Raw genomic sequence first — 12,530 nt, 5'->3', positions numbered from 1 at the left:
GGGATTTCTCTGATCTTGACTTCTGAGGAAGAAACAATTGATGTTTTTGTCTTTGTGGTTATTTTCCTAAATAATGCAAAATGTTGTAACAGTGCTATGTGTAATTGCTCTGAGTCTTGGTATTTTAGAACTAGAATATTAGAACCCGAAGTATTTTTTAAGTATTTTTAAGTCCTGACATTATGAAAATATTTTAAACTATATGATCCATAGAGCGTTTATCATAAGTGAAAACTTTTTTGTTAAAACTCCTCATTTTTTCTTGTATGAATAAAGCTTAGTTTAAAAACTGGATTTTAGTTGGGCATTGACTCCTATGCCATGCACAGGTGCTGCATTCTTCATGCAAAAGAGGAGTTGCCAGGCAACCGGCAAAAACATGTGATTGTGAGTGCAAAACTGAATTGCTGATAATTGTTTTGTGCAAGCTATTCAGACATAAAAGTCATGTTGACCTTTTCATTTAGCTCTTTATATTCTCAGCCAAGAACTAAATATCCCAGAATAATTCTTTTGACAAACTGGGGCTAATATTCTTGTACCAAATAAATGAAATGCATCAACATGATGCAGAAATCAATTCTTGCTTCCGTTTTTTTTAGATGACTTAAGTTGTTTTTGAGTTATTGAAGAGCCGGCAGATAAAGTTTGCCTGATCTTTGACTTTTTATCAGTGCATCCCTGTGCTGAATATCTACTTTTGCACATGCTCAGACTCTTCCTCCTTCCTCATTGTTGATGCATCCAGCTGTCTCGTGCTGACAGAATTTGCAGAGGCCATTAACCTCCCAGCATTTGGAAGTAATCAGCAAAAAATAGCAGCAGTAAAAAAAAACAGCATTATGGGTAAAGACATTTGACCAAAAGAAAATGTTTATTTTGTTTAACTTTTAATATCGACATCTATGTGTCTTGTTTTTCTGAATAATTTGGATGTTTTTATTTCTTAATTTTGCTATTCTCACAATAATTTTCAAATGAATGAAAAATGTTTCTGCTGGTAGAAAGTGGATTTTCCTGACTGAACCTAAAAACAGAGGCACAGGCTCACGAAATGCTGCTGCTCTTACAGACCCACTCTGATTTAAAAAAGGTGTTTTTAACACGTTCTCGTGGCATTTTTCCCATGATGGAAGACATATATAAGATTAAAACAGCATTTCTGAGTATTTTATTATTCAAATTGTTGTGAATCAAAAGCAAGCAAAAAACTGGAGTTATAAAAAGCTTTTACCTGTGACATGCTAGTATGGCAAGCCACAAGCACCCTGCTCTGTTCCATTCTTATCCATCCACTTGTAGATGAATAGATTCATGAAGGTCTTCATCTGAGCTGGCATCTGGCTCAAAACTGTACAGGTGGATAGCTCCAATATTGCTCCCCACTTTTGTTGCACCGGTAATGTTATGAGAGAATGTAAATAGATAAATAGACCTGCTCAGAGCTTAGAGGCACCTTTTTGATGAAACTATGTCCTAGCAAAGACACTGTTTTTTTTGGCTAAAAAATGCATTATGATAATAAAAAAAACACTGGTTATGCTTTGAATCAGATCAAAAGATAATTGGAGTGGAATTTTAAATACATGAAAATGTGAAATATTGTCCTAAGTGATGTTTCCTTGCAGGGAGGTTAGAAAAAATCTAGTCAAACAGGGTGAGGACTGATAAAGATAGATGCCAGCTGGAAAAGAGGATTAGATCAAATTCACTCCCAACTGCTCTCGTTTCTTTTATGACAATATTCATCTTGCCTCAACTAAGAACTCTGATTCTACAGTAATATCTAGTGATACAGCAGGCAGACATGTTCAATGCACATCTCTGTTCCTGTTGCCCTCGGACGCCGTGGATGGCGCTGCCTCATCCCCACGGCTGCAGGAGCTTCAAACGGGCTCAGTTGCTCAGAGAACTGAGAGGTGACAGCAGTGCTGCCTGATTAGAGAATAAGACAAAAAAACTAAAAGCAATGCCTGGGGAGTTGCCAATGGCAACCCTAGCTGGCCATATGCTGCGCAGACTTACTGCACTCCATATTTGTTGTACTATGCTCGAGACAGCAAAACAAATGGAATAATCCAACTGCATCATAAGTGAGTTTGCGGTTCAACAGGAAGTGGTGGAGATATCCCAGTTTTTGCTCGGAACTCGCTCCTTTTTTAAGCATCCAATTAAATGAGAACAAAATTGCCCGAAGAGAATGGCAAAAACTCAATCAACCTGATTACCAAGAAACAGGTCATTAAAACTCTCCTCCCAGTTTTTGAAAATTCCCATCTAGCTAATGAAACATATGGCGCAAGACTGAGAAGTGATATCAAACTGAGCTTCTTGGTGCTGCATTCACATCCCAGTAAACTGGTGCCTTCGGACCCCCACCCTGTGTGCATCAAAGCTGAAGGAAGTGCTGTTCCTGTCAAGACGAAGCTCCAAACCATCAGGCTGGACCTAATCTAAAACAAACACCTCTTTTCTCACAGTGTATCTAATCGGATTCCCTCCCCTGTTCTGTGAATCACATCTGGCTTGTGATTTGAAAGTTTTCAGATCAGAACACACTTGGCTGATTTCATGAAAATTAGAGGCTTTTAAAGGCTGATGGGTTTTCAGAAAGCTGTTATTGAAGGCACGGCTTTTTATTAATCACCTGAAATGAGCAAGAGGCCAGAGAAAAACCTGCATTAACTTGATGGCAAACACTCATGTATGCAAGCTAGCTGTTATAGTGTGATAACATGATGGCTGCTTGGTATGGATTAAATTTTTACATCCATCAGCACATCTTTTTCTAAGAGTTAGTGTCAGACTCCTATGACAAGGCTGTGCATGTGCACTCTGGGGGATTTCTGGTGCAGTTTAGGCAGCACAACAGTCAGGTTTGTGACTTTTTGCCCCAGCAAACAGACTGACAGGAGCTGGAAAAACAAGACGGGGGTTTTCCACTTAGTATGATAATCTACCACAATGGGATCACACGGAGGTCACCAGCAACAGTAATCAGAGTTATTCGAGTGTAAATGAATCCTCCAACCCTGATACACCTCCCCCTCCTGCCGTACTCACCTGTACTTCATACTGGTGTAGCGCCCGATGGCCTCCTTCATGTGTGCGTGGCCATGTGTCGCCTGGCGGGACCCAGGGCCCTCCCTGGTCTTGACCGAGCCTTGGGAGATGTAGTTGCCATTGTTCCCTTGTCCGCCACTGCCTCCTCCACCACCACCACCTCCCCCACTGCCTCCTCCTCCCCCTCCTCCTCCACCACCACCTCCTCCTCCACCTCCTCCACTGCTTCCTCCAGGAGGTGGAGCAGTGCGAAGGCCACAGAGCCGGTCCTCGCTGCGACTCTTCAGGTTGTGCTCAGTGCATGCGAAGGACACCTGCATCTTGACCCTGGTCTCTGCTGGGTTTGGAGCTTCGGGGCTGGATCCCTGCGAAGGGCTGTGCTGATGGACAGCGATTCCTGTCGTGCTGCTGATGCAGCACAGAGATGCTCATGCAAAAGGCTCAAATTGAGGAGGCGAGAGATTTTGGCTGCAAGTTAGAGGGAGCAGACAGGAGTCCGGCTTCTAACATAACAGAGTCGATGTCGACTGTCTGGTGATGCAAAACTGGCAAAAAGGCTCTGAGAGTTCTCACACTCACAACATGCATCGGGGCGGCCCTCCAAGAACCATCAGGAGGCTTGAAAAGCTCGCAGCAGTCCTCAGATGGATGTGGGGATGTAGCAGTTCTCGGGAAGCCCCAAAGCTCCAGTGCAAGAGATTCGGCTTCTCTGGGGAGCGTCTGGCCTCCACCCTCCCCACAGATACACGCACGGGCTCCTATGTGGCTTATGTTGGATGATCCAGCACCTGCCAGCTTGCTGTTCTCTCTTCAGCTGAGGTTAGTTGAGTCTGTCTTGAGCTGAGGAGCTCTGGAGTGTGCCGCAGCAGGGAGGACACAGTCACAGCCACAGGCATCCTCGCAACTTCCGTCGAAATAACGCATCATCTATCATGATTAGTTTTATTGGAAAATTAAAAAAAAAAAGAACTCCCAGCTTTGTGGAAATTCACATCGCAGTGTCCGTAGAGCATGCAGGGACTTCACACATCCAAACCACGATGGATCTACGCGCAGCAGCTTCACGCAGCATAAAATTGGTGCGAGGAAGGGAAGCCGATTCTGCGGCTTTGTTGAAGCCTCAGTGTTTGAGGCAGAGTTCGTGGACCGGCGTGAGCTGCTGTGGAGCTCTCCCGTCATTCCACGGCGCTCGGAATTGAATGAAGAAGGGGGAAAAAAGCCGGCATACTAGCCTCAAACGCAGCTGCAGCAGACGCCTGGCTCCACACAGACCCACGCCGCGTCCGTCTCCTCCATCAGCATCCTCACCTCCACCAGTTTTAGGGGGGGATTTGCCTTTTTTCCAGAGGTGCCAAAATGTTCACGACGCGCAAGCAGAGAGGTTTGGAGGATAACTCCGTGCATGTGTGTATGTGTGTGTGTGTTTCGTTCACTCTGCCTCTACCCCCCCCCCCCCCCCCCCCCCGACTGTGATCTCTGCATTTTTCATCACTGGCTGCACACATTTCATCGCGTCTTCACAGTAAAGCTTTTCATGAACCGAGCTTCTCATTTGCATGTTAAAGAAAAAAAATGATTCGTTTGAATATGTTCTCCTATTGCTTCTTTTCTTCCAGAAATTCCCTCTTAAAATCCCCAGAGCTTTCCCACATGCAAGAATCTCTCTTTTACCACACCCAACTTCCCAAGTTGCTATGCAAAAAGGCTGTTTTCAGTGCCTGGACAAAATTGATATTTCTTTTTTTTCCTTTAATTTCATAAAATCAGTAGATTCTGCTTTTGTGGCTCATATATGGTGAAAATAACACCCTCAACCAACAATCATATGAGGAAAATGTCAATCCCAGACCTCAAAGTGTGTTCAGAGTTTGTTCTGCTGGCTCAACTTCCCACAGAGAGACAATCTGCAAAATACCTCAGGCGTGCATGAAAATCTACACACGTACATTCATCATTTCTGTCCATCTTTCCTCTAATGAGATCTTGTTTAGAAGCACTTTGGAGTCCCACAGCAGATTGTATGGAAGTCAGCTGCCAGCAGGAGGAAACTGTCATCAGCTTTTTAAAGACCAGCTCAGCTGCAGATTGGAGAGTTTCTGGTGTCCAGACTTATTTTGCTTTAGAAAGACCTTAGAAGATGTGCTAAGAAAAAGCTGAAAAAAAAAACATAATAAAGACTCCTCACATCAGAAACTATCAATAAATCTGTTTAACATTTTTACATTTGTTCTAAAACTAAAATATCAGGACGTTCCATGCAGAACATTATTGTGATGAATGGAAACTCTCAAGAAATAAAACAGTATAGAGGATGACAGTTTTTTTTCTCCTTTTATAGGTGCATAAAGGGTGATTTAGTGAAAATCTCAGCACCAAAGCATCTCATTTATTTTGTTTTTGTGTGACTATAAGCTTCTATAAACTGCAAAAACTATTCACCATAAAGCACCTTATTTCCAGGATTCCCACGGTGACAAAACCTGCACCACAAGCAGAAACTGTGTTTTGAAGGGAGAAATCATTAGGAAAGTCAGGACAGCTCTTCCACTGTAACACCGTCTTTGGCAACCTCTTTGCTGTTTTTAACCTGCTTCAACTGAAATGGCTGCAAAGAATGCTGGGAATAAGTTTTGGTATGGATCAACACTAAGGCCCTTGAAGCGCTCGTTCAGAAACCTTGTTTTTCCTTTAATATGAAAACAACTCACTTTATTATAAGATTTGTAAAAACAACTCATATTTAGTTCTTATAATTTAAATTTTAGCCCACATTTTCCCAAAACAAACACGTTTTACTCTGTTTTAGGAGATTAAGAGGTAAAACAACAATATTTGTGTCATTGTGTCATGCAGAATAACAGGATCTTTCTCCTCTGACACAGAAATAAATGCCTCCAAACTAAAGTGACAGCCTTTAGGTTGAAGAGGTTTTTACTTTTAGAACCACATCCTACTCAAGGAGACGCTGCCACCTAGAGGCCAGTGTGCTGGATTCCTGATTAAAGTGTCAGAATAGTCATTTCTACAATCAAACTTTAAGTTTATCATTTAAAATTTTATTAGGAAGTTGTTTAATGAACACAATAATATCTTCTTTCTCTTTTGGCTTTTCCCATCAGGGGTCACCACAGCGAAACAACCTCTCCTTTGAGGATGAGTCGCATGGTTAACTTGACAATGTTTTATGCTGGATGCCCTTCCTGATGCAACCCTCTCTATATATCCGGGCTTGGGACCGGCACAGAAGCAGAGAAGGGAACAGGGAGCAGCCCAGATTTGAACCCTGGTTTCACGGACGGAAGGCGCCGCAAACCAGCACGAGGTGAACCGGCTCCTGATGGAACAATACTAAAACATGTGGAAACGACTTTTGCAGATTTCTGAGTCTGCAGTCCCAAACCAGTTGTTTATAACACACTAATATTTTACAGAATTTCAAAGATAAAACAAGAGCAGTTACATTTTTAGAGTTAAACTTCATAGTCCGAACACTTTTAATGAAAAGATGCAAGCAACAGAGCAACTAGCGGTCCCCTGCTGTCAGATCCATGCACCATTAACCCTCAACGTCTGCACCACTGATGCTGTCTTTCGAAGGCTCAAATTACACGAAGTCCCATTAGTGAATCAGAATGCCCAGATGCTTGTGTGGTTTAGCCACAATAATTCTGTGGTCTTCTGCCTGTTTTCTTTCTGGGTCACCAGTACAAAAAACAAAAAAAATTTTTTTTTCCAAATAGAAGCTTTTCCCTGGTAAATTGGGTTTTCACTGATTTACAAGAACATCTTTTAAAGGTGAAATGTAGAAATGAAAAAAGAAACTCTGCCTTGGCTGGGGGCATGATTTGAATCACAGAGAATATTTAATTTTGAGGTTTTAAAAAAACTGTGTTACTTATTTTTTTTTTTTGTGGGTTGCAACGCTCACCTGTAGGTCATTGCAGAGTGGCCAGCCTCACACTCGGCCAAGGAGAGGCCACATTCCCGCAGGTAAAGCTCCAGTCTCCTTCGCTCCACCAGCCGATGAGCTGCCTCCAGGATCTGTGAAGCGAAGGCCTCCGACTCGCTCTTCTGGTCTGGGGTTTTACTGCTCCGGGTGCCAGATTTGGGAGCGATGCTCCCAGATGAGGTGGATGCCTTTGGCTTCTTGGTGATGCCATAGAGATCCTCTACTGAATATTTGCCCCCTTTTCCCCCTCCACTGCCACCACGGCTGGCAAACATTTTTATCTGGATTCAGGTGTTGGAGCTGATCATAAAAATCCCTTTTTGCCGCTCTTCTACGCTGCCACATCTGCAGGAGGCAAATGCTGCATCTGATTTAGACAGAAAACAACAAGGCAGTTCTATTTTGATACAGATTCGAGAGAATTTGAAGCGTCCAACCCCAGGATGTCACACATCAAACCACCAGAAAGAAAAGCTTAAAGCACCTGTGATATATCAAAAAGTCTCGATTTCTCCTTTGAGGAGTCAAAATCCAAAATAAAACAAAGCCGAGTCCTAATGCATCAGCAGCAGTCACCAACGATGACTCCTGCTGATGTGAGGTGCTTCTTTCAGTAAATACGGACAGGAAAAGCAATCAGTGAGGCTTTATCCCTGGAAGGAGGGACACTGAGAGGATTTGTGAGCTTGCATTTGTTTAGATTAAGAGAGTAGGCAGAATTAAATGTACTTCTGCCTCTTCAGTGAAAGTCAGACCTGTAGACTCAAAAGGCAAAGGTCCTTTTCCTGTGTTTTTCCTTATCTGTGTTTGATTTTTTTCAGCTTTTTGTAAGCACAACCAACACTCCTGCTGATTACCGCCGGCCTAGCGAGAAAGGTGTCCTCTGAAAGAGTGGTTGTGACTTTCGGTGGAGTTAATGTGCGAGCCAGACCCCTGCTCTGTGATTGCTTTTCACACTGAGGAAGGGAGAGAAAAAAGCTCTCTTGGTGCTGTTTAGAGGGAAAGACTGTGCTGTGGAAGGAAATGTCATTAAAGAAAATGAAACACAGTCAGGGAGACAGACAGGGGGTGGAACACTGTGTGCTGGAGTCTGAGGAGTGAGGCTGATGGGGATGCTTGTGCTCCGTTAGATTTTTGGAAAAGAGCAAAGAAAAGAACTTCTTCATTTAATATCTGTGCATTGAAAAAACTAATTCAGTAAATAAAAAATAAAAACAGATTCAGGTAATAAATATCACTCACTATGACTAAACCTTCCTACATGTTTACTTTAGTTTAAAGAAGATTTAAAGTCCAACTCCAATCATCTTTTAATCTATTTTATTAGCATTTCATGTGGTCTTTTAATTGTCTTAATGCTGTTTTTTTTGTCAAAAACTTGTGCCATTTTCTGGAACATAGTTTCTGCAAAGCAGCAGTTCTTTAGAAATCCCCCTCTGAGCAGGATTGTTGGTGCAGAGAGCAGAGAGCCTACCTCACTTCCCTACATCCATCTGTTTACACCCTCTCGGCTAGCTTACAGCCCCTTCCAACCTCAACCTGATATTGCCAGTGCAACAAAAATGGCAAGCAATAATAGAGCTAACCAGCTGTTTAATTTTAAGCCAGACGCAAGGTCGCCAAGGAAAATGAAGATGGATCTAGCAGTGGATCCATCAGAATGAACCGGAGCAGGAGGCTTATCGTAGTAGCCTCTAGGTTACAGTTACAAGCTTTTATTCCACTGGATTTTTGTGTCTACTCCTAATTCACAACAATATGAATAAAAATAACTCAAAAACTGGATTTTAAGAACACTCTTCTTTATATATGTCCTTCATCATCAGAAAAATGCCACAAGAACATGTCAAAAACACAATTTTGATCAGAGTGGGTCTTTAAGGGTTAAATGACTGTATACAGAAGAAAAGCACTCCTAATGGCTTAATGGATGGATTAAGTTCATCAAGGCAGTCGTCAAGCTCTTTGACAACATTGCAGCCCAGTCCTGCCTCTGTTTGACCACCTCAGCTTCCTTTATCGTCCAGCTGTCATCAGCAGCCTCTCTGCAAGGGCTTTTAAAGGCAGAGATCAGCTGGGATTAAGCTGCTATAATCACTCTTTTGATTGACCAGAGTCACACCGGCAGCTGCTTGAGGTCAAACCTTGATGGTTCCAGTGTAAATTATGTCACACAGCCTCTCCAGGATCAAGGTGGGTAAATTTTAGCCTCCATCAGCTTTAAGTAGTGGGATTAATTTAATGCAAGGCAGGAACTAGATTGAAAAAAAATATAGGTTTTGCTGGAGGTTTATTGTATAACTGGGGGATATCTGGGTTGCCTCAGTGAAGTTTGTTTTTAGCGCGCTGTTGCGTAACTGTGCCGATAGATTTAGTCGCTCTAACAATAAAACAAGTCAAGGTTTTCTTCCAACTTGTACATAGTGTGCAGTTATGAGTGGGTGGATGGCTCAGCTGTTATGAGAGTGGGTCCACTGTAGAAACCGACAGACCCCCCATTTATATCCAAACGAGTTTAGTGGCTGGTCAGGTCAGTCACACTAAACCACACTTGTGATGATGCAATAAAAAAAAAAGGTTTAAATGATGACTTCTAGAAAGTTTGAGAGAAAAATGTTACCAATTTTTTTTTTTCCGCCATTTTTTTCCTGACAACTTTTGTTTGTTTCAAAAGCAAAGCCATAAAAAAAGTTGGAAAAATATTAAGTTTGGTAAAAGAGAGCAGTTCATGACTGATAAATTTAGTTTTTAGTTAATATAGATCTATTCCCGTATATACGGCATGGAATTTCTTCCAAACATGCCGCAAAAGGAGCAATTTAGGGCTAAAAATGTAGGGTACGATAAAATGTAAATGTCAGTGATTGATTGAAATTAATATTTGATGAAAGTGCCTCACAATTATTGAATATGCCCCAAGAAAATGACAAAATGATTTTCAAAATAGGGTATTTTACATAAAGCTCAGCACTTTAAAACAACAGCTTATGTTGCTTAGGAGAAAAGAAACATTAGAAGAAGGAGAAGACAGATGATAGTTCTGCTTCACAGTTGGTTTGACCATCATCTGCAAAGTTTGGGTAATTAAAACTGTGATAGCAACCATCCAAACTATTTTAACCAAAAGGCGTGTAGGAGGTGTGAGAAATATTAACTTTTTTTTTTTGCAGCAGCAATTTCAGAATGCAATTTTTCTTTTTATCACTGAGGAAGAACAGAAACAAAATTTGTGTATTCCCTCAATACAGAAAGTGGTGCAAACTTAAATGCTGAGGATTTCATAAAGAAATTATGACACGTTTTTGTATTAAACGGACAAAAATAAAATAAAAGTTTAAATGTCGGGTTGGAGTTATCGTGCTTTGATTTTGGCACCAATAAACGCCTTTTTTTCCCCCACAATCTATTGTTGTGTTTATCATTTGGAAAACATCTTCAACTAGTTTAGAAACTGTAACAAACACAAAATACTTCAATAAATATCAAAAAAGAAATTGACCTCTGTCATGAACAACCCTGGTTGTTCATGACAGAGGTCAAAGGTCTCTTGTAGGGTTTCTCCATGTTTGTACTGTTGCTGCTATTTTTGGCCCATTTTTCAATGCAGATCTTTGGAAGAGCTTAATACAGATCAGTTTTACCTTCTTATCAGCAAAGAAGACCCAACGTATTACTCCCCAATGCTTCACAGTGGGTATGGTGTTCTTGGGACGCTCCTCAGCATTATTCCCCTTCCATACACAGATAGTGACATTTATGGTTATGTCAAACTGGGGGCCTGTGATGAACAGCTTCCTTCTGGTGCTATACCTGTAGTTGCACTACGTAGAATGCAAAAAAGGGCAGTTAGACTGTCCAATCACAGAAATCTACTTCAAATCCCTTGCAAGAAGGTTTTGACCAGTCCCAAGGAAACTAATCTCAAACTTGCTGCACTCAATATCAGATCTTTATGCAACAAATCATTTTTAATCAATAATCTTATCTTTTCTTTTAGTCTTGATTTTATGTTTTTAACTGAAACATGGCTTGACAGAAACACAGGAAACATAGTTCTAGTCGAATCAACTCCCCCCAACTACAAACATGTATCGGAAATACGAGAAAATAAAAAGGGTGGAGGCGTTTCTGCACTGTTTAGAGATAATATTGCAACCCGCAGACTATCATTTGGTGTATTTTCATCATTTGAGTATGTGGCCTTAAGATTGAGTTAAAACAAACTCCTCCCTTACTCTGCATAGTCATGTACAAACCTCCTCAGCACAGCCAAAGTTTCATCGATGATTTCACTGAAATGCTCTCAGTTGTGTGCACAGACTTTGATGGTCTAGTCATTACAGGTGATTTTAATGTTCATGTTGATAATGTCAATGACAGAAATGCAAAAGAGCTCAATGCTGTCCTTGAAACCTTTGATCTAATTCAGCATCTAAGTTGCCCCACCCACAGCAGAGGGCACACTCTGGACCTGCTCATCACAAAGGGGGTTAATATTTACAATGTCAGTGTGGTTGATGTCGCCCTCTCTGATCATTTCTGTGTATTCTTTGACCTGTCTGTTGCTCCCAAACCACCGCCTGGCCCTGCAGTTGTCCATGGGAGACAAATAAATGAGAGCACTAGGGCACAGTTTGTAGAAATGATAGACCCTGAAAACGCCTCTGGTGCCAATGTTGATGAAATGCTGAATTCTGTTACTTCTAGCATCTTGAATGCTCTGGATGCCATTGCCCCTATGAAGGTTAAATTGAGAAAACATAGACAGAAAGCTCCCTGGAGGAACGATGATCTAGTCAGGGCACAGAAACAACAGTGCCGCAGAGCTGAGCGAAAGTGGCGCAAGTCAAAACTCCAGGTTCATTATGAAACGTATAAGGGGGAGTTGTACGCTTACAACCAGATCTTATGCAGAACAAGGGAAAGGTACTTCTCTGAAATCATTGGAAGTTGCAGCAGCAACTCTCGTGTCCTGTTCACAACAGTAAACAGATTAACTAACCCTCCAACCCAGCTACTAATAGAACTGGTTTGCACACCTAAATGTAATGAGTTTGCTGTATTTTTTAATGACAAGGTTCAGGGCATTAAAAAAGCCATCAACTCCACAACACATATAACTATCGAACGGCCACCTACTCACTCTAAGCTAACTCACTTTGTACCTGTCACTGACCAAACTGTCCAAGAGACCATCACCTGTCTGAGCTCGTCTACATGCTGCCTTGATGTGTTACCCACTAGATTTCTAAAGTCTGTCCTGAACAGTGTGTTGCCATCAATTACTCAAATAGTTAACATGTCTCTTCAATCTGGAATATTCCCAGAGGCCTTAAAAACTGCAGTCATTAAACCTTTCCTGAAGAAAAGCGGTCTTGATCCCACTGTACTGAATAATTACAGACCTATCTCTAATCTGCCATTTTTAGGAAAAGTCCTTGAAAAAGTTGTCTACCAACAGCTCACTGATTTTCTCTTATTAAACAATTCAATTGATGTTTTTCAGTCAGGTTTTAGA

At 41.5% G+C, this 12,530-nt stretch overlaps 1 protein-coding gene across 2 annotated transcripts in view; it reads right to left on the bottom strand.

Moving 5' to 3' along the window:
- Positions 1-7,633, bottom strand: part of LOC101158965 (voltage-gated potassium channel subunit beta-2) — a 31,313-nt gene extending 23,680 nt beyond the window's left edge. The window contains exon 1 of one of the 2 annotated variants that reach the window (XM_011483456.4): positions 6,992-7,633. In XM_011483456.4, the coding sequence (XP_011481758.1) occupies positions 6,992-7,287 (296 nt within the window). In that variant the 5' untranslated portion in view covers positions 7,288-7,633. Of the gene's footprint in view, positions 1-3,063; positions 4,500-6,991 lie in introns of those variants that run through there. The other variant, XM_011483457.4, reaches the window with a different exon arrangement.
- Positions 7,634-12,530: the final 4,897 nt, after the last annotated feature.

Source organism: Oryzias latipes, chromosome 14 (genome assembly GCF_053564925.1).
Source record: "Oryzias latipes strain Hd-rR chromosome 14, Olatipes_Hd-rR_3.1".
Classification (NCBI taxonomy): Eukaryota; Metazoa; Chordata; class Actinopteri; order Beloniformes; family Adrianichthyidae; genus Oryzias; species Oryzias latipes.
The sequence above is the reverse complement of the archived record's forward strand: the minus strand, read 5'-3'. Positions and strand labels throughout refer to the sequence as shown.